Source organism: Papio anubis, chromosome 3 (genome assembly GCF_008728515.1).
Source record: "Papio anubis isolate 15944 chromosome 3, Panubis1.0, whole genome shotgun sequence".
In the NCBI taxonomy this organism is placed as follows: Eukaryota; Metazoa; Chordata; class Mammalia; order Primates; family Cercopithecidae; genus Papio; species Papio anubis.
In genome coordinates this window covers 98,849,498-98,876,182 of record NC_044978.1, presented here as the reverse complement: position 1 = coordinate 98,876,182, position 26,685 = coordinate 98,849,498, and the positions used below count along the sequence as shown (strand labels likewise).

Sequence of the window (26,685 nt, the reverse complement as noted above, 5' to 3'; positions counted from 1 at the left end):
CATATCTATAGTAAGATGCTCAGGCACAAAAACAAATGCTCTGACCCCAAATTCCCACTTACAACCCTAACTGCCATTGACCATTGGCATTGCTACCGTAAAGCAGAACTGGTCTGCATCGTTGCTACTGGGAATGATGTTATATTCCACATTAGCATGATACATATACTCTTTGTAAATAAAGTTGCTCTTGTTGCTTGATAGGTAGGTACTCACCTATTCTCGCAGATCTCCTTTTGTCAGCCTTGGTTGGGACAACATAAGAAACTCCAGGTTTCATGTCCATGTACTCATTAGTACTATCGCTGCTGGGAGAGATGAAACAAGTCATGACTGAATCAAGTGGGACACGCAGAAGGGCACTCACGGGTCAGGCTCTACCTCCTCATCCCCTTTGCTACATAATAGACTGGACCAATTTGAAGAAAGCCATGTAAAGTTTGAATAGAGTTTGAAAATCTTATTCTGTAAGATATGACTTTTTAATATTTGATATTGGGGTCCATGCCCAGAAACTAGGTGTCCTTTTTGTGTTTAATCATATAGAGGACTCAGGTTAGAAATTTCCCATCTCTTGACACAATGAATTTAATGGGAGACAGAGAGCCAAATATGCTATCCTGTATCACCTCAAACTCTCTAAATGAGCCCCAGGAGACAAGATGAAAGAAAGACAAAGAAGAGCTTCCAAGATGTGTTATGGGGGAGGCAGAGATCGTTAACATATAGTGACTGATGGAAAAAGGTTTTAAAAAAAAAATCAAGTTGGTTCAGATAAACACCAATAATTTGGATGATTTTCTGAACCATCTGGACCTCTTCAATCTGCAACATTTGGCTGGAGACTCTTCAAGATTTCTAGTACTTCCTGCTTCTGATTAGCATAGAAACACCATGACAACAATCTCCTTCAGAGTGTGCTGGTGGTTCCAATCCCATATGGGATCCCAAAGCACAAAGAACATCACACAGGATTGAACAATTTAGGCCATTATATCAGAAAGTTAAAGGATATATATAGGGCCAAGGTTTCGGAAAGAAGCAAAATGGCTCATTTCTTCATATAATGAGCACATGCCCAGGAGAAACTAACAAAAAGTGGTTTTGTACAGTTTCTACTACCACTTTACATTACTCAAGTTTATAGGATTAAAAAAACATAAAAGTTTCACCTGGGGTTTTAAACTTTAGTCAGAGGTACAGAAAATGGCTTTAAGAGGTAATTGCCCATCAATAATATTTACTGAGGTCTCCTTGAGGGCCTGGTGTTAAGGGTTCAGGAGGCAATGTCTTGTCATCGCAAGATGCAGTGGATATAAAGTGCATAAAAAGGATAGGAAAAATCTACCGCACAACTGCAGCAATATACAGTATAGGGGACTGGGCGAAATAACCATGACTTCTGTTGGACTGAGTACATCTAGGAAGTCTTCTCAAATGGTGGCTCTTAACAGCATTTCCAAAGAAAGAATAGGCAAGGTATGAGAAGAATTCTTCTCTGGTTGTAAATCAAACTCGAAGCTCTTTATACATGATTCAAATGACGAAAGAGATGAAAATAATGTCCAGAATTTTTAAAAACGTGCTGGAATAGTTACGACTTTTAATAGCATGATGAATTAAAAGGGGCAAGAGGCAAGGTATATAGGAATAATCCAGAGGTCAAAAAGAGATAAGTTCAGAGCTCTTTGCCATTCTGCTAAAGGTTTTAAAGGGACTTTATTGTGGCAACTTGAGAGGCTTTAGCATTTTCCCTATAAACAGCATCTCACTGGAAACATGCATACAGTACCAAGCTCAACGGTATAAATGGAAATACATGCAGGACAGAACCGTAAGAGAAACAGAAATAGAATTCATTCAGTTGCATGAAACTAAAGTGTAGAAAAAAACTAAAAATGCATTTTTTAAAAATCAGCAAAAATCTAGGTTTAACACAGTTTGAATCTTTAAAAACACAATTTGAACTTTCTAAACTGTTAATCACATTTAAATGATTTAATAATTTTGATTTCATACCTCAGAGTACCTCAGTTCATTTTATAAAGAATCAGCCTTGATTGCAAACCCTTATGACCCCATGAACTGCCTGTCAACAGCTAACTATTTATGTAAATCAGTCTTACCAGGAAGACTCCTTTGAATGCAGAAGATTCTTATAAAGTGCAGTTTCTGCATGATCTTCCTGCTTTGAACAAATAAAAGAATCACGTTTTCTTCTCAAAAAATTCAAAAGATCACCATAGCAACAATATTCTGTAATGACCAGGGTGGGCCCTAAAAGCACATAAGAAAAGGTTAGAAAGAGGTGAGATATATAGATTAATTCTGCCTCCCATAAAAATACCCAAGGGTGGTCATGGCCATTAATATTCAGCTTCAGTGGATAAGCCTCCTTAGTCCCAATACAATCCTATATATTAACACTACTTATCAAAAAAGCAGCATTATGTGGAGTAACATAAAACAAGCAAGTCTCTTTTAACCTGAATTTCTAAATGACATTAGTATTTGGGGCCAAGCGTGATTGCTGATTTTACAGACAGAAGTTACTGCTTTCAAAGGTTCTACTATTATCAAGCTTCCTACGTGAATCCTTTGATTCACTTCTGTTTACAGCAGGGCTTCACACACTCGCTGTAACGTTATTATGGAAATAACGAAGGCACAAACTGCGGCATAGTGGGAAAATCAGTCACATGGAGCAGCCAGCTGGGACGAGACTGGAAAGTGAGTGAAAACCTAAAATGACCTGTGTTCTGAGCACTACTAGTTGAAAAAAATTTTGGTGTTATGAATGTTTAAAACTGTAATTTGGAAGTAACAGGCAACTAATTAACTTAGGAAAGAAATTTTCTCATGAACAATTCATGATGTGGTGAAGCAACATTTATGGGGGTTGTTTGAAGACATTATATAAAGCTGTCAACTTTACCATGGATCTCTAGAAACAGCTCATTTTACACATCTTTGTTTCTTTCAACTGAAATACTTTCTGCGAACATCACAGACATCCTCGATGGGAACCTCAACTAAGGCTTCAAATTGGAAACTTATTTTTTACAGAAGTGAAATGTTTGCCTCATTTGGTGTATATTTGAGAACCAGTAGGCTTAGGGGCCTATTTTAAATTATAGTATGCAAATTAATATTAACCCTTTCAGTGGCTAAATATGATCAAGAAATATATAAAGCTTACAAGATAAGAGAAGCCTTCTGGTCGGGATGAGATATACAAGAGGCCAATGTTGTTGATGTTACAAACACGACAATAACTAGTGTATGTCCTGGGCTGTTCTACCCCATAATGATAAAATTAAAACCTGCATTCTTAAGAACAATAAGGAAAACAAAATCTAGCAAGAGAGAACAATAATCTGGGTAAAAAATCTTCCAAGCACTTTATAATCAAGCATTGCCAAAATCATATTAAAATGTCATGTTCTGATAACTTGACAGACAATAAAAGGCAGTTTGGACATGGCTTTACCTCCAATGGTGCAGGCTCCAAGAAGATTCACAATATTCATATGATTACCAAGGTAACTCAGGACTTTGAGTTCAGACATGAGGGCTTCTCGTTCTGTTAAATGGGCACTTGCTAAAATTGGAAACATGCATTTTAGCAAAAAGCACAATTGGCAAACTGATGTCAAGCGCACGCAGTACCATACAGGAACTTACGTTTGAGCATCTTTACAGCGACAGTCATGGCCGCGTCCGACTTAATTAAGCCATAAGCAGTTGCCTCAACAACCTTCCCAAAAGCGCCAGCACCCAGGGTTTTCCCTGTAGGAAGGAAGACAACAAGGTAAGTGGTGGTGGTGCTGGTGGTGGAATTGAAGGATCATTTATGTAGTTTCAAAATCAATAAAGGAATTAAAAACAATTTTGTCTAGAGACATTTTCCTACAATGTTCTCTATGCCAAACCTATCAAAAGGGGTGCAATTTCACAGAAAACTCATTGTTTCAGGTGGAACAAAACAAAGGAAGCTACTGGAGTTCCTTAAAGTCATTGTTATGTGTACCCAAAAAGGTGACATGGAAAGCCCCTGTTTCATACTGACCAAAACTCAGCCTGTTTCTGGGAAACTCCCATTTGTGATCATAAGGAAGTTGTGTTGGGTCTATGTAAACATAATTGTTTCCATTTATCTCCTCAACAACCTTCCACTGTACTTCATACATGGGTTTCTGTGGGGAGAAAGGGGAAAATAGATCACCTTTTAAGAATTATTGTCGGAGTCATTAGAGCACTCTGGAGAGAGAACAAATAAATGGTTACCTGTAAATATTTGTAGGTGAGAATCATCACAATAATGCACATCATGCCAGCTACGATTACAAAACCAATCAGCAAAGGAGTGAACAGGGTGTGGGGATGGATTTGCTCTAAAATCAAACAGAAATGTGGAATCACAAACTTCGGCAGGATGGGATCTCTACCACAGCCACTCATTCCCAAATTGACCTCCCAACTCACAGCCCATGGCAGGAAGCAAAGCTATGTGACTCTCAGAGCTTCACCTTGGTTACATCGTACTCTTGTTATTCAAATGAATCTTTAAAAATATAACTTGAAACCAGAATACTGCAGAATAGAAGTTGAGATTTCTGTAGAAAAGGAATAATTTATGCTGTTTTTTAACGAAAAACAACATCTGAATGCACTTTGTACTTCAATCAAATCCCTGCCTTGTACAACTTTAAAAAAGAAGCTTCCTTTATGGATGGTTTATATTTTCTTCTTTACACTTTCCTGTATTTTCTAAATTTTCTACACTGAGCATGAATGTCTTTCACAACCAGAAAAAAACACCATTTTTAAGGTATGCTTTTCGTTGCCCCGTCTGAAAAATCGATGACGTAGAACAATGGAAGATTCTTCCCCTCATTACTCAAAACCTGAGAAAATACGCCACTTTTTGGCACTAGTCTTCGCCGACTCAAAAAAAAAAACAAAAAACAAAAAAACAAAACAAACAAACAAAAAAACCCACAAAAAACAAACAAAACCCAAGAAGGCCTAAAAAGTAAGTGCCCACTTTCTTTGTCTTCCCACTTTGTACCAATTCAGCAATTTGCTCACAAGGAACTTTTAACTTATGTTAAGAGAGTTAATCACACATGAATCAAATTTTAAATATTTTAAAGAAATAACTTGCTAACATGACTTCATAAAGGCAGTGTTAACTTTTGGATACAGTGTCTGGCAAAGTGTTAAAATAATTCACTTTAAATAATTGAAATTTTTAATTGAATTTAAATGTTAGATTGTTCTAATTCTGTTTGGGTGTAAGGTAAATATATTCCCCCCATTTGCTTTCTCTACCCCTTTTTAATGGAGACAATTGTAAATATACAACTAATATAAAAGAGGCGCACATACATATAAAATATATAAAGTAGCATGGTTAAAAGTGCTCTGGTAAAAACATATACTTAACAAGCTAGTACAAAATGAAACATAGCGAGTTTGATGACAGTATGGTGTGATGTACGTATTACCAGAAATGACATGGTCAATGTTGGAATGAACTTAAAATCATGATTGATATGGTAGACAGAGCCTAAACATCCCCTTAAATTGGATTAAAAAGAAATATACCTTTGTTGTTACCTTTAAATGCAAAGTTAAAATAGGCAGAAGTCTTGCCCACATCGTTGTAAGCCTTACATTCAACCGTGCCATTGTGCTTGAATGCACTAGAATCTATGGAACTCTGAACCACTAGTTTTCCAAACGGTGGCCCAGATGCGTTTAGTGTCTGCACATCCACTGGCAGTACAGAAGCAGAGCATCTAAAGGGAAGAAAACAAAAGCCCAGGTTTACTCTAGGAAAATAAATAAATACATAAGACCCTTGGGATGTGGCACACTTTTAAAACAAAGTTAGAGGTTCATAATCAACAGAAAATGTCCTTTTACAAGTGTCTAAGAATAAGCACTTTGGTGACCTAGTGAGTGAAAAAAGCACTGGGGAAGAGAAGGGCAGAGGAGGCTTTGGAGTCAGATGTGGGTTTGAATCCTGATGAGTTAAAGACTGAGTTTCTACCACTGTAAAACGGGGATGGTAATACCCATTGCAGAGGGTTACTGAAAGGACTGGAAAGGAATTCAATAAAATGGCAGGCATATATGCTGGTACACAGCAGATCCCTAAAATAAACAAGCTTCAAAAGGGTACATGAATGGTTGAAAATAAATAGCATAGAGGAGGAAAGCATAAAAAATCTTCAAGGGACTGGGCGCAGTAGCTCACACCTATAATCTCAGCACTTTAGAAGGCCGAGGCGGGCAGATCACCTGAAGTCAGGAGTTCGAGACCAGACTGGCCAACACGGTGAAACTCTGCCTCTACTAAAAATACAGAAATTAGTTGGGCGTGGTGGCAGGCACCTGTAATCCCAGCTAGTCAGAGGCTGAGGCAGGAGAATCACTTGAACCCAGGAGGCAGAGGTTGCAGTGAGCCAAGATCACTCCACTGTACTCCAGCCTGGGCAACAGAGTGAGACTCCGTCTCAACAACAACAAAAAAATCAAGAATGTAGACCAGGAAATAGTCAAAGTGGGGACCGAAGTTTGAGTTCTAAGCAGGAAGGCCTAGTTGTACTGCAAGTGGCTGAGACCACCACTGCAAGGGATCTTTTCATGAGCCAGACCCCAACTTCCCTAAACACCTAGCTATTTCCTGTTTCCCTTCTTAACACCTACATACATTCACTGTTTATTCCATCTATTATGTGTCTCTACCCACTAGAACAAGCTTGTCCAACCTGCAGCCCACATGTGGCTCACGACAGCTTTGAATGCGACCCAACACAAATTCATAAAGCTTAAAACATTATGAGTTTTGTTTGCAATTTTTGTTTTAGCTCATCAGCTATCATTAGTGTTACTGTATTTTATGTGTGGCCTAAGACAGTCGTTTTCTTCCTATGTGGCCCAGGGAAGCCAAAAGATTGAACACCCCTGCACTAGAATATAAACTCATAAAGGCAAAAAGACTTGGGTGTGTTCTGTCCATTAGAATAGTGTCTGGTACACACTCGCCACTCCCTGTGTATCTACTGAATTAATGCCTATAACTACGGGCCTTGCTTCCGCTGTGGTCATTCCTCCCAGGGGCTCCTTAGTATTCCCCAAAAGAAAACACTCTCCTAAAATCCAGCTGAAAACAGCAATCTGATGTAACCCCTTCCAACTTGTTGTGATAAAGAGGCTTATTCCATGAAAAATAAAATTTCCGCGATCATACTGACTATTCAATTGTGACGTTAACCTGGGCTTTTAAAGCCTGAGCATAAAATAGCAATTGATGGATGAAAACAGCTATAGTGACCCCATTTTCGTCTTCAGGTAACGCAAAAGGACAATTTAAGGCTTAAGTGTGGATGGTGAGGGGCAAGCAGCACAGTGCCAGATGTTCTCTGTTCAGGGGCTGGGCACCTAATCAAGAAGAAACCCTTTTTAAAAGCCGTCGCTTGCAAACGCCATATGTATGTTGTAATTGTGCGATCATTACTTTTTGGTAACTTGGCAATTAACTACTGAGGTAATTTTTTCATGATAACTACAGTCACATTTCCCACACACATTACCTCCTGTGTATAGAATGGAAATCTAATTACTCTGTCCTGCAAAATTGCTTTATCTACCTGCAGGCTAGAAATTGCATGATAAATCCAGAAAGATAACCACCAAAATAGAGAAGTCATTCAGTAATCATTTTTCAGCAAACAAAATTAATGTCTACCAAGAAAAATACAGCAATTATCCCTTCTAAAAAGCCACATGGCTAGAAAAAAAAAAATAATCAAAACAAAGCTTTTTTTAAAAAAAAAAAAATCAGAAAACATATTTGAAATTCAAGTGAACTACAGTCCTTCCTCTCTGCATTATAAACAGTGCCAAAAAAAATCATCTCACCTCTGCTCAGTTCCCGGACAAAAATACCAATCTATTGTGGGTTCTGGGAATCCTGCTGCCACACATTGGAGCATGCCATTCACGAGCCTGTCGTAAGTCAGGATTTCTGGTTTTGCTGCAGGAAAACAGAAGTGGCCATATGTCAGAGTGCTGAAAAACCTCAGTGACATTCACTTCCCTCCCTGTCTAATCCCTACAACCTTCCTGAGGCTGCTGAGGAGGCTGAGGGAGCACGTTCAAAGGGCAGAATCTGAACCAGGGAGTGGAAGGTACAAGGAGGCGGCTGTCAGGGTCCAACCCAGAAAGGCTTTCCCAGCGACAGTGGCCCAGCCCCAGAGCAGATGGCTGAGGCAGAGGTCGCAGGGCCAACTGCAGAGTTTCTGCTTTCAGGGAGTGGGGATCTGAAAGACTGCTTCTAATCAAGACTCCAGGACTCCAAAGTGCTCTATAGGTAAAAATCCACTTTAAAGGATTCCTGCCAATGGGATTTCAAGCAACGGTACCTGCCCTAGGAATTTCAAGTTATTGTGGGAACTGGAATGGATGAAATTAGGAGTTGTTAGAAGAAAAGATAAGCCCCACTCTTTGCTCTTACAAGAATTGTCTCCTTTTCCGGGGTGGAAGGGTGGTGCTGATTAAAAGCTGCATCACTCTATTTACACAGAAGCTAGAACATAAAGAGTAAAATACAATATGGGCTTTACTTCAAATCTTTGTTTCAAATGCAAAATATGAACAGAAAACTAGAAGAGAAAACCAGCCCAAGATTTATGTATTTATGTATATATGAACCTGAATATATATATATATATATATATATCTGAATATATTCGCTGTAACAGCAGAAATGCTCTAATTTGGTATTTCTATGTAACTACAATAACCAGCTGATACTCAAGACTTTCTAATTTTTGAAGTTATTTACAAAGTGAAAGGAAGATGCACTCGGTGGTTCCGATAGCAATACATCTGAAGGATTCTAACCCTTTGAGAATAAATAAGCTCAACAGAAGCATCAGGATGGCAGGGATGGTGATATGCTCACCCTGTACTTGGAGTACAGCATTGATTGTGCCAAGTCTAAGCACAGAATTACGGGAGCCCCATGCATAGTGGACACATCTGAATACCAGCTCTTACATTTCTCAGGTCTTTGAACTTGAGTAAGTTTCTACATCTCTCTAAATTTTTGTTTCCTTATGTGTAAAATGGGAATAATAACTGTGCCCATCTCATAGGGATATTGAGACAATTAAATGAGATGGCACATAGAGAGAGCTAAGAATGACTTATAGAAATGAAACAGTTATTTATTATTATTATTGCTGGGCACGGTGGCTCAAGCCTACAATCTCAGCACACTTTGGGAGGCCGAGGCAGTGGATTACCTGAGGTCAGCAGTTAGAGACTAGCCTGGGCAACACGGTGAAACTGCATCTCTACTAAAAACACAAAAATTAGCTGGGCATGATGGCATGCGCCTGTAGTCCCAGCTACTCGGTAGGCTGAGGCAGGAGGATGGCTTGAACCTGGGAGGCAGAGGTTGCAGTGACCACCACTGCACTCCAGCCCTGGGTGACAGAGTAGGACTCCATCTCAAAAAGAAAATTTTTTATTACTATTATTCCTGAGTTATTCTTTTATAATCAGAATATCTACCTTTCTTGGATAATTAATTTCACTACAAATGAATTGTATTTGCCACTCTATTCTCCTCAATAATCTAAAAATTCCTTCTTTAAAATAGTCTGATAAGGTATATATTTTAACCCAATGCACAGGGAATTCAACATCAATTATGTTACAACTGATAGGGAAAATAAAAGCAGTGAGAAGGAAAGATTGACAGATCAGAAACTTAGGAAGTTTATTTCCCCAAAGGAAGGTAACACTGATAAATGACATCTTTGTAGAACAACCTCTCAGCATCTCACCTCCCTGGAGGCAAATGAGTAGGCAGAGATCAGAGTATCCACATGCATGACACACCCACCTGTCACTCAACCTGGCCCTGCTGATGAGCAGGCCATTTGGCTAATATACACAAAAGAGAAACTCTCCAAAACAATCTCAAGGTAGGGGCATCCTTGAGAGTTTGGATCCAATGCCAGCTTTCACAAATAGAGCAAGAAGACAAGCCATCGTCTTGCGAAAGCATCCATCTGGCAAGTTTCATTTAATTATCATGGGCAACTGTGTGATCAAGCTGAAAAGTAGGACACAACACAAAAAATCAGCAGACCCTTAGGATAATGCTATTTGCTGGGGACTCTAGGTGCCATACTGTGGGTCTCTCTGGACTCAGTTTAAGTGTCACCTCCTTTTCTAAGCAAGCCTAAACTCTCTGATGCCAAGTTGGCCTCTCTCCTTTCCTTATTCCCAAAGCATTTATGAACACCTGATGCTGGTATGCAAGATCTTGGTCTGCCTCCTCCATCAGACTCGATGTTCTCGAGGGCAGAAATGGCATCTTATGGATTGAGTATACTTGTAACTCCTAGCTCAGTGTGACCCACAGCAGGCGCACAGTAAAAGCTGTTGAATGATGAAGACCCCACCCAAAGGAACAAGTCTCTAAGATTCCAAAGGCATTCAATTATAGAATCACAAGAAGAGAACTGTGAGAACAGCCTAATGGTGACTTTTGTAAATACGGCACTATTTCTATTATTTTTGCAATAGAGGGCCATGAGATAAGAAATCCTAGTGGCTGACCACATGAATTCTTTATAACACTGAGATGAATGATGAGTGGGATCAGTCTACACTAAGATGGTAGAGATAACTGAATAGGACTCAAATAGGAGCTAAGTTCACAAACAGATGTACTCATACCTATATTCCCTTAACACTCATACTTCCTAATGCTTATAACACTACATGGTAAATTCTTAGTGGAATTAAATATTAACTCAATAGGCGGAGGAAGGGCTGAAAGCACACTTGAAGATGATGTCAACAATGATTATCTCTGGGTAGTAGGGTTATGAAAAGTTTCTATTTTACTCTTTTATTTCTAATTTTATTTTTCAATGAATGGGTAGCTGAAAGTGAACCTATAAAACATTGTTTAATTAAAAAATTGGAACAGCTCAAAATTACATAATCAATTCCATTTAGCTTTGGTTACAAGTGTGCTCTAACATCCAAGCCTTCTAGCGTGACACCTGGTAGCAGTTATACAACAGTCATGGCTGCCAACGGTGTGGTCTGGCTGGCCTACTTGTTCCCATGTGCCGGTTAATTAAGCAGTTTTGTTAAGTTCCTATCCCAGGTGGGTCATAACCTAAGGCTAATTGAGCAGCTTTTGTCCTGTTGGCCTGAGGTTGGCCAACCAAGCTCACAGGGTCCTAAATCTTCAATATGCCTTAGACTCTCTAAGGGAAGAGGATAAATGCACATTCCTGGGCCACACCTCCAGAGATCTGGTAAGCTGAGGATATGAGCCAGCAATGTACTTTTTTAAAGGGCCTTTAAGGAACCCTTATCAAAGCCAGGACTAGAGTAGGGCAAGAGAAGCACCCAGAGCATAAAAATAAGAAGGGCACTAACCCTAAAAGGCCTACGAGTGGGTACCTGTGCGAGTACCTCCTTACATTTCACACTCTAGGTGCCTTTCTTGCCTCACCTCGGTCCAGCCCTTTCCCTAACATTGGTGCTAAGAGACCTCCTTCTGAAAAGGATGAGACATACTAGTACAGCATGAGCTGTATATGGCAAGTTGCATTATGAAAATATTTAATGCATAAAGAATGAGCCAGGTAGAAATCTAATTCCTAAAAATGAAAATCTCAGCTCATTTGCATTTTGTAAGTGCCTCAATGCACCGTGTTTGGCATTAAATATACATCTTGCTTTTAAAGATACATAACTCTGCAGTTCTCCAGGTTAAATCTGAGCGGTGGCTTCTTAGATATTCTGCAATAAGCAGTATAGCAAATGACACATTCCCTAATTCCTCCCAAGTTGGAGGTTTAGATAAGCCTAAGAGGTATATAAGTTATGCATTTACTGTGGAGATAAAAAAAAAAAAAATAGCCTTTTTGCCTTTAAAAACATTGTGGACCTGAGTCATTCGGATATCTCCAACAACACCGATCAGCTTGTAGGCAGATTTCAGATGCTTGTAACTCTGCTGAGAATTTATTGCTCTTGCAATTAAAACTCCTACACATCCAGTGATTTACCCCACAGATTTGTGATCTTGGAAAATACTCCTTTTCATCACCATCCAGTCCATGTGGAAAGCAAGAACAAAATGAGTTTTAAGAACACAATACAGATAACAAAGCTGAGGGCTGGTGGCTGAAAGGGAATACACAAGCCAGTGGTAGAAGGGGTCTTCCTTTCTTCATCTAAATGCAGGGAGGCATTTTTTGAGTAGAGTTCTCTCACCCCAGCCACTTTAACCAACTTCCGCTATAAATGAGCATTTGACCACATGTTATAATCAGCAAGACAAAAAACACAAACACTTTAGTATCCAAATAATAAAAGACTAAATGAAGAGGGATCATAAGAATGAATTTCTGTTTTTAAAGTTTGAGGTTTGCTGGTGTTTAATGGCAATGAAGTAGTGCTTTTCCAGAATTTGTCACTATCCCGGTCTTGGGGTCTATGTAAAACCTACACTTATGCCATAATACCATTATAATAAAGAAATTTAAGTCAGCTAAAATTGGAGTATAAAAATAACTCAACTTTACTTATAAAAGCAATATTACACTTTTTAAAAAATTCCCAGAATAGATATTTTAGACATACACTGTGTCTTATACATTCTTAAAGATATCCAGAAACTGGTATATGGACACTAACAGAAGTTTATTTAACAAACAAAATAAAACTCAACTACGATCTGCTGTACCTATTTAACTTTAACAGTGACTGTCATTTTAAAAAGAAAAAATCATTCTCTTAATGAAGTGATGTTCTCAACTAGGGCTCAGCAAAGTTTTACTCTAAAGGGGTGAGATAAATATTCCAGGTGACTATTTTAGATTTGTAGGTCATCAGGTCTTTCCTGCAACTCAGTTCTGCAGCTGTAGGACAAATGTGCTCATAGACAACATATAATCAAATAGGCATGGCTGTTTTCAATAAAACTTTCCTCGTGGGCACTAACATTTGAGTTGTACTCTCATGTCTCATGAAATTTCCTGATTTTTTTCAACTACTCAAAAATAAATTCAATAACGTTCTTAGTTTGTGAGCCATTCAAAAACAGGTTATAGGCTGGGTACAGTGGCTCACGCCTGTAATCCCAGCACTTTGGGAGGCCAAGGCAGGAGGATCACTTGAGGTCAGGAGTTCAAGACCAGCCTGGCCAACATGGTGAAACCTTGTCTCTACTAAAAATACAAAAATAAGCCAGGCATGGTGGCGGGTGCCTGTAATACCAGCTACTCAGGAGGCTGAGGCAGGAGAACTGCTTGAACCTGGGAAGTGGAGGTTGCAGTGAGCCAAGATTGTGCCACTGTACTTCAGCTCAGGCAACAGAGCAAGACTCTGTCTCAAAAGCAAAAAACAAAACAAAACAAAAACAAGCTACAGGCCAATTTTGGCCAGCAGACTATAGTTCTACCAACCCCTGTTCTAAACAGCAATCAAAAAGATATCCCAATTGCGAGATTATGTTGAAAAATGATGAAACTACTTGGACAGAGATTTCTTCAGCCAGAATCACTGTTCAATTTACAGGAGCACTGTTGCTGTATCACCCAGCCGTGGGGAAGAAGCCTGTACACACATCACAATTCCACTCTGCTTGCTGCCGAGCAGTGCAGGCATGGGACAAAGTCTCCTTTTTCCTACTCTGGAAAAGTAGCTAATTCATTTTGCCACATAATTCAGAAGTGGAGAAGACGAGTATTGACAGAATGCCCATGGAAACATTAAGTCCCTATTCTTGGATTAATTTAAATTTTACTACATTACAGGTGACCTTGCATACATCTGTAAATGAAGGAAGCTAATTTGATGTAAAAACAAGTGGCTCAATTGAAAAGAAAATCTTCACAAAGTGGAAGTTCCACGATATAAAAGGGGCCACTCAATGCTTTTAGCAAAGTCTATGTATCCAAGTTTAGAGTCAATTCCAGCAGTTTATATGGCTACATACCTAAACCTGTTTCTCTTGCTTTTCCACCATCAATATAAAAAAATAGCCAAACCACACAAACGGGGGCAACCAAGGGCTATGGATCCAGACAGGTTACCTGGTTTTCTTACAGGTTCAGTGTTTACATCAAGGCCCCTAAATTAGCAACACATCCACCAGACCAACTTTCTTATGAGATAGGGAGGAACGGTAATGACACCAACCTTTGAGGAGGGGAAGATGTTTAGCTTAGTTCAGAGCTACATCTGCTACATTTTTTCAGAACAGAAGAGAATCAAGTTCTACTTTAAAAGTAGGTTGCCATTATATCTTTTTTTTTTTTCCAATTTAAACATCTATAACAATTCTTGCCTCCACAGAGATCCTCTTTATAAGGAGAAAGAGATATTAGAGTGTCACATCAAAAACAACATTCATAATTCCCAAGCAATTTGAGAACAAAATCTAATTTCAAGTTCAGGAAGAGAAAATAAAAACAGAGTTCAAACACTGTCAGATATCTCAAATGAACACACATTATCTATAAAAAGATTAATGTGAAAAGACAAGCAATGATTTTTACATAGATTAGTTACCACACTAAGAAGATCTGAAAATTATTCCTTAATTTAAAACTATCCTGAAAGATAGCACAGTATATCTACCATATCATATATTGAAGACACAGAGCATGAAAAATAACGACAGATGATAACCTTATTAACTTCTAGCCACTTAAGCAAGGTCACTCGTTCGAGATTAAACAAGATAATTATAAACTTTAAATAATCATCTGACGGGTTTCTTTTAAAATTCAGTCACATCATTTCAAAGTCCCACCTCACTCCCGGATGTCTCAAAATTGCATCACGCATGGGCTAGAGAAATTATAAAAGATCCATACACTGAGATGCCAAAATGATGTTATAGAAAGACATTCACAATGCTTTTGTTGTGCAGCGCCAAAAATCTAGGTTATAAAGCAATATGATCTCATTTTTATTAAAAAAATGGTCTGAAGGAATATATAATAAATAATATTAGTAATGGTAATCCATAAAAAGTAAAGAAACATAAAAAGTAAAAATAAACTTAAAATGATTTTTATTTTTACTTATTTACATTTTCTAATTGTTCTACCCTTCACATAATGCTTTTGTAATAAGAAAAAATTGTTTTAATTTAAAAACATATGCAGTATACAAATGTTCACACAAACCAAGCTATGTTCCAGTTACTGTTGCAGCCTTAGAGCAAACTCTCAAAAGCAAGTAAATAAATCAGAAAGGAGTCCTATTCAGCACTTTCTTTAATGTTTAAAAATTCTAATTATTTAATATAAGAGGAAGTCACTCTAATAGAATCCACCTAATGGGGGAAAACACTGAAAAGCAAAGACTTTCAAGCAAAAATCAACAGCAAGTCTTCAAATTTGTGGCCTCTAACACAAGTATGGTTTGGACACGCATGTTTTTGAAAGGTCCTACCATTTTTTTAAAAAAATGGAAATAAAAAGCTAATAGGTTAAGTGGTGGGAAGACATTTCCATCTTCCAAAAAAGTTGAAGTTCTAGTAACTTCGCTCTTTTTTGTGAGGATCTTCCTGAACAGCACAGTGGCCTTAAGGACCAAATCTGAGCAGTCCTTGCAGGCAAGACTGCCATTATTATTTTACTCTGGATAAGAGTACTTGGAGATTCCAGTCAGGTGGGTGACCCGGAGAGCTGGCAAACAGGTGAAGTCATCTATATGGCTGGCTTCCCAGGTCTATGATACAGTTTGAATATTTGTCTCCTTCAAATCTCATGTTTAAAAACTGATCCTGAATACTGGAGGTGGGGCCTGATGGGAGTTGTCTGTGTCATGGGGACAGATCTTTCTTTCATGATTAGCTTGGTGCTGTCCTAGAGGGAATGAGTGACTTATCGCACTATTAGTTCCCTCGAGATCTGAGTTTTAAAAACAACCTAGCACCCTTCTTCTCCTCTCTCTCTCTCTCGCCATGTGATGCCTGTTCCCCTTCCCCTTCCACCACGAGTGGAAGCTTCTTGAAGCCCTCACCAGAAGCAGATGTTTCTTACAGCCTGCAGAACTCTGAGCCAAATAAACCTCTTCTCTTTATAAATCACCCAGCCTCAGGTTTTTTTTCTGTTTTGTTTTGTTTTTTAACAGCAACACAAATGCACTGACAGTAGTCTACCTGTGATCACTTCTGGTAGGCTGGCCAAAAGCTAGTTGGCTATGTGCTTTATCTGCAGGAGTTTCTCACTAGAATTGGTTCAGCCATCCATAACTGGATTTAACTATATCCAAAAATACTAAAAGGCAGCCCAGACTTTGCAAACATGGTCAAAGGGGATCTTTCTCATCAAGAGGCCTTATTCTGGGTGATTTATTGCTTTGGCTGATTTTGGTATACTGTATGACCTATAAATAATTGCTAACAACAGATAGGATGTTAATTATATGATGCCGTGATTTAGAAATAATACATTATTTAACATTTCCTTAAATTGTTTCTCAACTCCCTGTTAATACCCTTCCATAAATTCAGTGAAATTGGTGACTTCTGAGTTAATTTGGTGCACTTCAGCAGCCATTTGGGTTTCAATCTAGCTCAACATTAAATGCATCCTATGTAAGGCTAATGATCAAAGGGAGCCCTTCAGTTCTCAATGTCTGCCTCCCCGTCACTACCACGTGAGGATCACAGTACTCCCACTGCACTGGCTGAAATCGTCATTAAAGGATAAGCCTTTAAGATGGGAAAGAGATCTACTTATGATCCCTAAATACCATTTGCCACATATTTTAAATGCATAATACCGCCCTGGAAATGCTACCAAATCATGTTTTGAACTATCCACTTTAAGGTTACGGGATCTTCTTAAAATCATTCCAAAGGTTTGAAAAACAACTGGCTTATCATATCAATCATAATTTATTTCTACAATTATGTAAATTACTTCGGGATTCACATGGGTATTTAAAATTAAAGCCAAAATAAACCTACAAAATATTTACTTTACTGATTATCCTTTCAGTCCACTATAAAGTTTGTTATTTATTCAAGAAATACGAGATGGAGTGGGAAAACAGGCCAAATGGATATATTAGGATTAAAGTGCATATTTGGCCTTTTATTTGTCCTGGATCTGGCAAAAAACCTCATTGTGTGACATTTAATATAACCAAAGAGGCCATCAGTTCCTAAATAAGTAGCATAAGCTACCCATAGCATCTTGGCAATGTCATTTTTTCTAATATTTCCAATAATTTTGGAAAGGGTAATGCCTATTAAGAAAGCACTTTGAGGTAAGGTTTCAAAACTCTACTTTTTTCCTGATTTTCACTTCCAAGAAAAACAAATCACCATTTTCACTGAAGGATATCAAACATTTCAGATCTAAGAACTTGATTTCTATACACATCTTGGATAAGCAATTCCAAAAGTAATTAGAGTAATGCAAATTCAATGCAGATATAATCACTAATTTTTGGTTTTGCTTTGTTTTTTAATGAAAATTCCTATCAGTTTCCACTAGAAGTTCTCAAAAATGGCAACCATGTTATAGCTCTTGGCCATTATAAACCACCTTAAATGTCACTGAGTCAGTTCAACATGTCCATGTAAATCATGGCTTGATTAGAGAGGTTAGAAAGAGTATTAGAACATTTAAGCTTAACATGTTGTTATATACTGGTTTTCTTAACATAAATTGTCAGAGCACAATATTTTTTTAAAGTCTACCATATAAGCAATTAAAACATGCCCCTTCCCCACATTCAATATACTGAAATTTTCATGTGGAATTTTCAAAACAAATAGATTTTTCAACCGCCAAACCTTTAACCAGGCCAAATCAAGGATTTCACTAGCATTTCTTGCAGATGAATCTATTGAGCAATTATGCATTAGCGTCACAGAGTAAAAGTAGGCTGAATTTCGGCACTAACACTATGCATTCATTATTCTGATTTTTATCAATTCTGATTTTTGCAGAACACAATCCCTTTTGTCCTTGAGGCTGAGCTTATTTACAAAATAAACCATACAGTACACCTACATATGTAACTGGCTCAGCTAACATGATGTCAAAAAGGCCACAACTATCCTAAGTTTAAAACTGTAAAATTATTTTAGCTTTTGATTTTAAAATTTAACATGAAAAAAATCCTACCTCAAGAGCTAAGGGATGAGGATGCAAAATCATGAGAATGATAGAATGCACTCTGGGGACCTGGGAAGAAGGGTGGAAGGAGGGTGAGGGATAAAAGACTATACATGGGTACAGTGTACACTGCTTGGTGATAGATGCACCAAAATCTCACAAATCACCATGAAAGAACTTATCTATGTAACTAAAACCCACCTGTTCCCCAAAAACTATTGAAATAAAATTTAAAAGAATACCACCACATAATAATGTTAACTAAATTTTTTTTCAATTAAAAAATCAACAAACAAATCAGCTAACCATATCTGTAAAGAGCAACTGCGACATACCTCAGAGACAGTTTAAAGCTCAAACGTAAATGCTACTACCTCTGTCCAAACGTTTGGCAATCAAGAAATCCAACGTGTTAAGTAAGTGAAATAAATGCCTTTGTCAGTTTGCTATTTGTAACAAACTGACATCAAGGAAGAGACTTTCTGAAGAGCTTAACTTGAGGTCAGGACCAACATGATCCTCTCATCTGTATATCCAGTGAAATACAGTGGGACCTCAGGAAGTGCTGGGTGGGTATTAAGAGAACCACACTCCAGAATGCAGAAAAGGCCTCCTACCTACAGGGAATCCAAGAAGATATCCTTTTGGAAGGTTAACAACATATCCTATCTAGTTTCAAATAGGCATGGGTTCACCAGCAGCACTGATTAAAACTGAGACTGCGGGAATGGCAAATTAGCCTGGTAAGTAAAATGGTAGCAATTTTATCCCTGCCACAGAAAAGTCAGAAACACCTTCCTGAGGTCAGTATCTCATGACCAACTGGCAGACCACACACTGGCAAATGGAAGCATGAAAAAGGAGGAAAAGAGACACATCTAAACGCCCCTTTGGACTTAAAGCCAGGGAAACAGCGATAACACAAAGCACCTTGCTTTATAAAATTCCCAACCACTGAGCTCTCAAAGTGAGGTCTGTGGAGTGGGCCCCACCCACGGTCTGCTGTTGCTGGTGCATAGGAGATAAATAAGAAACTCAGAAGAAGCCCTGAGGAGGAGCAATTTGACAGAGAGTAATTTTTATATCTATTGAATCTAAAACATAGAAAAACCCGAGCCTGTATTTTGTATATCGCTGTTCTTTTTCATTTCACTTTTCTAGTAATTGGTTTTTACTATATTTTACAAGAAGTATTGATCCACAATGAATTGGGAATCTTAGAAAAGAAAGCCTTTTACCATAGAAAGGTTGAGATGCATCACACAAGAGCAGCCACAATAAAATTCTGTATGAATATGCATATTATGCTTGCAAGGATATGGATTTACCTCCAGTCATCTCTTAAACGAGATGAACATTAAGACTTTTCAGAAGCAAGTAATTTTGTCCATGGGTAATATACTAAGCTCTGTATACTATAACTTTTTTTTTTGAGACGGACTCTCATTCTGTCGCCCAGGCTGGAGTGCAATGGTGCGATCTCAGCTCACTGCAACCTCTGTCTCCAGGGTTCAAGTGATTCTCCTGCCTCAGCCTCCCAAGTAGCTGGGATCACATGCACTCATCACCACACCCAGCTAAATTTTTGTATTTTTAGTAGAGAAGGGGTTTCACCATGTTGGCCAGGCTGGTCTCGAACTCCCAACCTCAGGTTATCCACCTGTTTCGGCCTCCCAAAGTGCTGGGATTACAGGTGCGAGCCACCACGTCCAGCCTCTATATACTATTACTTTCTGATTCACATTGAAATTAATCTAGAGATACTTGAATTGAGGGCCAGTGAAATGCTATGTAATCAAAACTGTTTGCTGGAACTCAGATAATAATTAATGTTTCCCTTGAAAAGGGAGAACTGTGTGATCAAATAAGTTTGGGATATATACTTCCTATCCCATGGCCCCCTCCGGCAAAGTCACATCAGCACATTAGGATTCTGGGAAGGCCAGTAATAAAGATATGTGTTTAATTACATGAATGTGACCTTCTTCATCTAAACTCGTATGAATGTCTTATTCAGAAAACACAATTTTTGAAATGCTCATATAGTCAAAAGACTCTGGATTAGCAATCAAAATCTGTCCAGTTATTTCTTTTCTTCATTTATAAATGGTTCACACCACCCACCCTACCATCTTTCCTGAGCTGTAGCATCAAATAAGACAATTATGTAAAATGACTTCATACAGGTTGAGCATTGTGGCTCACTCCCATAATCCCAGTGCTTTGGGAGGACAAGGCAGAAGGATTGCTTTAGTCCAGGAGGACAAGACCAGTCTAGGCAACAAAGCAAGATCCCCGTCTCTAAAAAACATTTAAAAATTAGCTGTGTGTGGTGGTGCATGCCTGTACTCCCAGCTATTTGGTAGGCTGAAGCAGGAGGATCTCTTGAGCCCAGGAGTACAAGGATATAGTGAGCTATGATCGATCACTCCACCCTGGGTGACAGAGACAGACGCTGGCTCAACATGTTTGTCAACATGTTTGAAAACAAAAACATGTTTGTCTCAAAATCAAACAAACAAAACATCTAGCTGGGAGCGGTGGCTCATGCCTATAATCCCAGCACTTTGGGAGGCCGAAGCAAGTGATCACTTGTGGTCAGGAGTTCAAGACCATCCTGGCCAACATGGTGAAACCCCATCTCTATTAAAAATACAGAAATCAGCTGGGTGTGGTGGCATGCCTATACTCCCAGCTACTCAGGAAGCTGTGGCAGGAGAATCACTTGAACCTGGGAGGTGGAGGTTGCAGTGAGCCGAGATCATGTCACTGCACTCCAGCTGGGGAGACAGAGCAAGAGACTCTGTCTCGAAAACAAAAAAAAACCAAAACCACAACACTTTGTACAGCAAGTAAGCTCCTTTAAGACAAGGAATTGGCCCCAGTCCTTTGTTCCCACAACTCCCTATAGCCCAACACACATAAAGTGCCCAGCTCCTAAGCTCTTCTCTATGAAATATTCCAGGTGTCTCCTCATCCTCCACACACCCAGGAAAACCAATTCTGAGAGTCATTTGTTGGGCCACTCCTTGGAATTCCTAGTCTTTGGGGGCCTTCCCTGCCCTAGCAGGTATGGTGTGGCAGGCACATTCCTTGGAAATGCACACAGGGCCCAGAGTGGAGCCAGGAAGAAGCCCTGCACTTGGCAAACGCTCTAGCTCATGATTGGGCTCCCTTGGCCTCAACTTCAGAGCAGACATTTCTCTAAGAAGTGGTGGGCTGTAGGAGTGGGGTGGGTGGGACCCCACAGATGCCCATGGCCATGCCCATCTCCCATCTTAAACCATCTGCTACCTTCTCCCACATACCACATGGTACTCAGTAGTGAGCCATGGGCCTGTCAATATTGCATTTGTCTCAGTGGAAGAGCAATCTAAACACAAATAACATCACCACACCTCAAAAGAGATGGCACTGTAACAAAGAAATCATGTCAGGGCTCGATAGCATCTCTTTCCTGATATAGTAATTCAGCTCCTATTCAACCACTATCCCCCCATTCCAACAATCAATAATAATACATTTTCCCTCAAACAACTGTTATGGTCAACTCCTATGGCTCCTTTGTTTACTTCAAAGGCAGCACACAGAATTTGAGCAACTTCTACAAGGTCCTGTGGTCAGTGAAATGTAGGACAAGGAACTGGTTTTTTGACACACTCTAACCACCAAACCACAAAGTCTCTGTGAAGGTCAAGATTATCATGAAACGTTATTTACATAGAACACAAGTTGAGTCCTTGCAGCTGTTACAAACACGAGCCACAATTTTAAAAGAATAAAGAATTAAAAGATAAGGAGCCCTTCATGTTACTTACTATTCACATAAACATTAAATGCTATGGAAGCATTGACGTCAGAATTGGACACTAGGAATGTGTAAGTGCCTCCTTCAGTTCCTTTTAATCTGGTTAGATGAAGTTCACTTACGTATCTACAAAGAAAAGACAATTAATCAATCACCTGTGGATAGTCTGCCTTGGAAGGCATGTCTTTTTCAGTTTCTACCTGGAAATCTATGCCTGTTTGAGGAAAAATATAACTCATTTAATTCAGTAAATATTAGCAAAATCCACATTAACAGATACACACACACGCACACACATATTCCATCTGGGACAAACGCCTGTTGTGAAAGAACACAGAGGGAGGAAAGTTAAGCACAAAGGCAACCTGACAGAGGCTGCAGTCTCTCCACTGGCCCACCACCTCCCCCTTCCCCCACCACTCCGGGCTGTCCCCATACCACTTCCTCCCCTGCCCATGCTGCTGCAGGAGCCTGCTCCCCACAGTGTCCTGAACTTGCCTGCTCTGCACGCACATGCTCACTGCCCTCATACAGACACTCTGGGCCCTCAGCGAGGTCCACGCTGCTCACCTTCCTTCTTGCAACACCCCCATCTCCTGGTTTTCCTCCACCCCGGAGATTCTCAGTGCTCCTGGTAGTATTTGCTGCTCAAGCTTCTGACTTCTTGCAAGGCTGCCATATAGGGCTGTGTACACTGAGCACCCTACCATCCTGTCGGGGTTACTGGCAGGGGCTCTGATGTACATGTGTCACCCTGGGCAGCCCATGACACACATGATCCACATGGGCCACAACACCAACTTGCCATAGGCGGTGTTCCGATTCTCACACTGTGCGAGCTCCCTGGGCAGCCCACTCTCTCACACTGAGCTGCTCGCTGCTGGCCCACAGGCTTCACGTCTTTACCTCCAGTGCAGGGTTCTCTGTACCATGTCTCCTCTACAGAGCTACTTTCACGGCCCCAAACCCTTGACTGCAGCTTTCTCCCAAGGATTGCCCTTGCGCGGTCCTTGGAAGAAGCTGACTGTACAGCCAGGTCTACAGCCAGTAAGTGACTGACAGCCAGAGAGGTGCAAAAGCCCCGCTCAGCTCCTGGATAAGACTGAGGTTTGGGGCCATCTGAGCCACATCCTTATTTGCCTCCCTTCCCCCCGACCCCTCCTCCCCTACTCCCTGGTCAGTCTCTCTCTCCCTGCATAAGTCACTTGTCTCAGAATCCCTGTCTCAGGCTCTGCTTCTAGGGCGTTTGACCTAATATACTTCCTACATGAACAATCCCACTCAAGATCCCACTATCAATCTGAAATCCAACAAACCGCAAACTGAAGTCACTGTCTTTCCTCAGAAATTTGCCCCTCTGCCTCCTCCTCCTCTCCTTGAATGGGATGGTCTCTCACCACCCAACCTAAAGCCATCTTCAACTCCTCCCTGCCTCTCCTGCCCTCTCAATCACCCGGAGACCTCCCAAATCTATCCTCTTCCCTCCAACCTTTAGCCCTTGGCCCGGGACGCTATCATCTCTCACCCATATTTTTCCAACAGTCAACAGTCCTGACTGGAAAAAGAGAGCAAAACCCTATCCAGGTACTTAGCCCTTATTAGCCATTCCGTCTTGGTCAAATTACCTCACCCCTCTGTACCTCTGTCTCCTCTTCTATAAAAATGGTGGGAAATAAGAATGCCTACTCACAATGTCTGTGAGGCTTCAGGTCAGTGGGTGAATATATGTAAAGTACTTAGAACCATGCTTCAGAAAAAAGCACTTATGTCTTACCTGAAGTATTACTATTGCTACTATTTTTACTATAATGTTTTGAGGATCAAATGAGAGGTCTAATGTAAAAGAACACGGTTCATTGCCTGAAGCGAAGCTATTTGGCTCTTAGTTTTCTTAGAGCTTTAAGAAACAATTATAAGTATTAACTTCCCTTTTTCTCTGAAGAGACTTGCTGTATCCCGAGTACATGCCAGTTACTGCTTTGAGCTAAGCTCAGATCTCTAGAAAACTGTCTTCCATTTTACAAGTGAGAAAACTGAGGCCCACAGGTGTGTGTGTGTGCACACATGTGTATGCTCTAAACACACAACAAAATGGAATACTAGGATGAGGACACAGGAAGCAGCCCCAGAATTTCTTCTTTACCAGGTATCTTCTTGTGGATTTACGGGTTACAGAAATAATCTGATAAGCCCAGTGGAAAAGGGGGTAATGTATAATCCCCTAGGGCAAGGTCTATTTCTTACCTGATATTACTTTCATTCTCAGACTTGGGATAATCTTCCCATTTATCAGTGAAGGTTCTGTTCATATAGATCCACTGCTGGTGTTCAGGTTTGGGGAATGCCTCATATTCAACAATCAAATCTACATTTTCTCCATCGTTTACAAATAGTGTAGTGTTTATCATGGGGAAGATATTAATGAATCCTTTATCTAATTAGAATGAAATAAGACAGAAAGAAACCATTACCTACAACTACTGGACAAAAAAACAGAACCTCACCTTGGAATTATAAAGATAATTGATTGATTTCCAGTATTAATTGGCAGTAAGAGCATTTTAACTAGCCGTTTTCCATTTTATTCTGCTCTTGTAGAATCACTGTCACAAGTGAGAAAGGATACACATTTGAAATACTGATTCTCCCATCTCCGTCTCTTAAGCAATCCTCTTAAAGATTGTTACCATCTTAAAAGTCTTCTAAATCTACTAGTCTTGATGTTTATTAGGTTAAAAAATATTTGGAATAAATAGAGAGTTCATACACAGACCCAACATAATTGTATATGTGATAAGGTATCATAAATCAAGGGGAAAAAAGGGACCCCTAATGTTTAATAAAAATGTTCAAAGAATGTTCTTTAGTATTTGAAGAAAAATAACCTTAGGTCTTCTTACCATATATCACAGATAAATCAAAGAGCATTTTAACAATAAAATGATATTTTTAACTAAATAACAGAATTGACTCCTATGAAACTTCTACAGAGGGGGCAGTTTTCTAGGCATTTTAGAAGCAACAGAAGAAAAACATCATAAAAGACAAATTTAAATCTATAAATATTTTTAAATGTCTATATAGTAAAATAATGTAACAGGAAAAAGAGGAGAATAAAATGTAGAAAAAATGTTTAGCTAAACTAGTAATTAAAATAAGACATCACTTTTCACTTATTAAAAATAGCAAAACTAATTTTAACTAAACTCAATAATTTTGCCAGTGTGGTAAAAGTAGCATGCTGAATTACACACTGTAAATTGGCACAATTCTTTTAGGAAGCATTTAGCAATATAGATTTTTTAAAATTATCTATTCCTTGATTAAATCTTGTAATTTCCATATGAGAACTCTTCCTAAAATGAGATAGATAGCTATAGGCCAAAAAAAAAAAAAAAGTGCTATTTACACTATCATACACTATTATAATTTTTAAACTGGCAAAACAGAGAACTAGTTAAATAAGTAATGGAGTCCTTAGAAAAGGTTATATAATAATATTAAAAAGATCTTGAAAAAGAAAGCAATAAAGTAATTGCTAACATTATCTTTGTGGCCACCATTTATGTGCTTACTATGTCCTAAGAACTACTTTAAGTACTTTAGCATATCTTTTACTTAATAATTGTGACACTTAGTCTTTTGTTTTTTTGTTTTGTTTTGTTTGAAACAGGGTATCCCTCTGTTGCCCAGGCCGGAGCACAGTGGCACAATCACAGCTCACTAAAGCCTCGACCTCCTGAGTTCAAGCAATCCTCCTGCCTCAGCCTCCCAAGTAGCTGCAACTCAGGCATGTGTCACCACGCCTGGCTAATTTTTGTATTTTTGGTAGAAATGGGGTTTGTAACCCATTGAAATTTGGGTTTTGTATTTTTGGTAGAAATCCCATGTTGCCCAGGCTGGTTTCAAACTCCTGGGCTCAAGAGATCTGCCTGCCTCAGCCTCTCAAAGTGCTGGGATTACAGGCAGAGCCCCCAATTCAAAACCAGGTAAAATGTTAACAGCTCTTATCACAAAACCAAAAACAAAGAAAGGGTAACTTTGTGAGATGATGAATATGTTAATTTGCTTCACTACAGTAATCTTTTTACTATCTATATGTACCCCATAACATCATGTTGTGTATCTTAAAAATATATAATTAAAAAAATTATTTCTTAAAAAAAGAGTGATCCCAAAGCCTTGTTCTCTTCATCACTCCATGATGGATCCAAATCCTCCTCCTAGCCACTAAAAAATTACTTTTCTCTTTGTCTCCTCCTGTTCCTGTTCCACCCCAGCCCATTCTCAAAACAATACAAAACCAGATTCAGGTTTCACAGCCACAAGTCCTTCCAGTCATACAGTGATAATTCTTGGAAAGTGATGAATGGATTTTAAAAATCCGATTACATACAACAATGTTCTCAAAACATCCTTACTAATTGCTTTCTGGAGCTGAAGCTGATATATCAACATGCTCCCTAATCAACTTAGCAAATTAGTGCTTATGGAGTTTAATATTTTAAAAGCATAGCCTTCTATTCAAATTAATAAATGGTTCACAATCATGTTTAGGAACAAAGTAGTACACTTTCTGTGTGCTGACTATAATTGCAAGTAAAGTATCTTTTCCATGTTCAGTCTAGGGAGAAACTGTCCATTATAACATGGGCAGAAATGCCAAAATTTTAC

The 26,685-nt window shown here is 39.1% G+C and overlaps 1 protein-coding gene across 6 annotated transcripts in view; it reads right to left on the bottom strand.

Annotated features, from left to right (window-relative positions):
* KIT (KIT proto-oncogene, receptor tyrosine kinase) overlaps positions 1–26,685 on the bottom strand; it is an 83,331-nt gene that overhangs the window by 9,111 nt on the left and 47,535 nt on the right. For 2 of the 6 annotated variants that reach the window (XM_021938617.2, XM_021938618.2), the window contains exons 6-15: positions 24,256–24,445; positions 22,022–22,137; positions 7,933–8,047; positions 5,611–5,804; positions 4,288–4,394; positions 4,070–4,196; positions 3,685–3,789; positions 3,491–3,601; positions 2,127–2,277; positions 217–308 (exon numbers count right to left, since the gene is read on the bottom strand). In XM_021938617.2, the coding sequence (XP_021794309.1) occupies positions 217–308; positions 2,127–2,277; positions 3,491–3,601; positions 3,685–3,789; positions 4,070–4,196; positions 4,288–4,394; positions 5,611–5,804; positions 7,933–8,047; positions 22,022–22,137; positions 24,256–24,445 (1,308 nt within the window). The remainder of the gene's footprint in view (positions 1–216; positions 309–2,126; positions 2,278–3,490; positions 3,602–3,684; positions 3,790–4,069; positions 4,197–4,287; positions 4,395–5,610; positions 5,805–7,932; positions 8,048–22,021; positions 22,138–24,255; positions 24,446–26,685) is intronic. The other 4 variants (XM_021938620.2, XM_003898882.5, XM_021938619.2 and 1 more) reach the window with 3 other exon arrangements.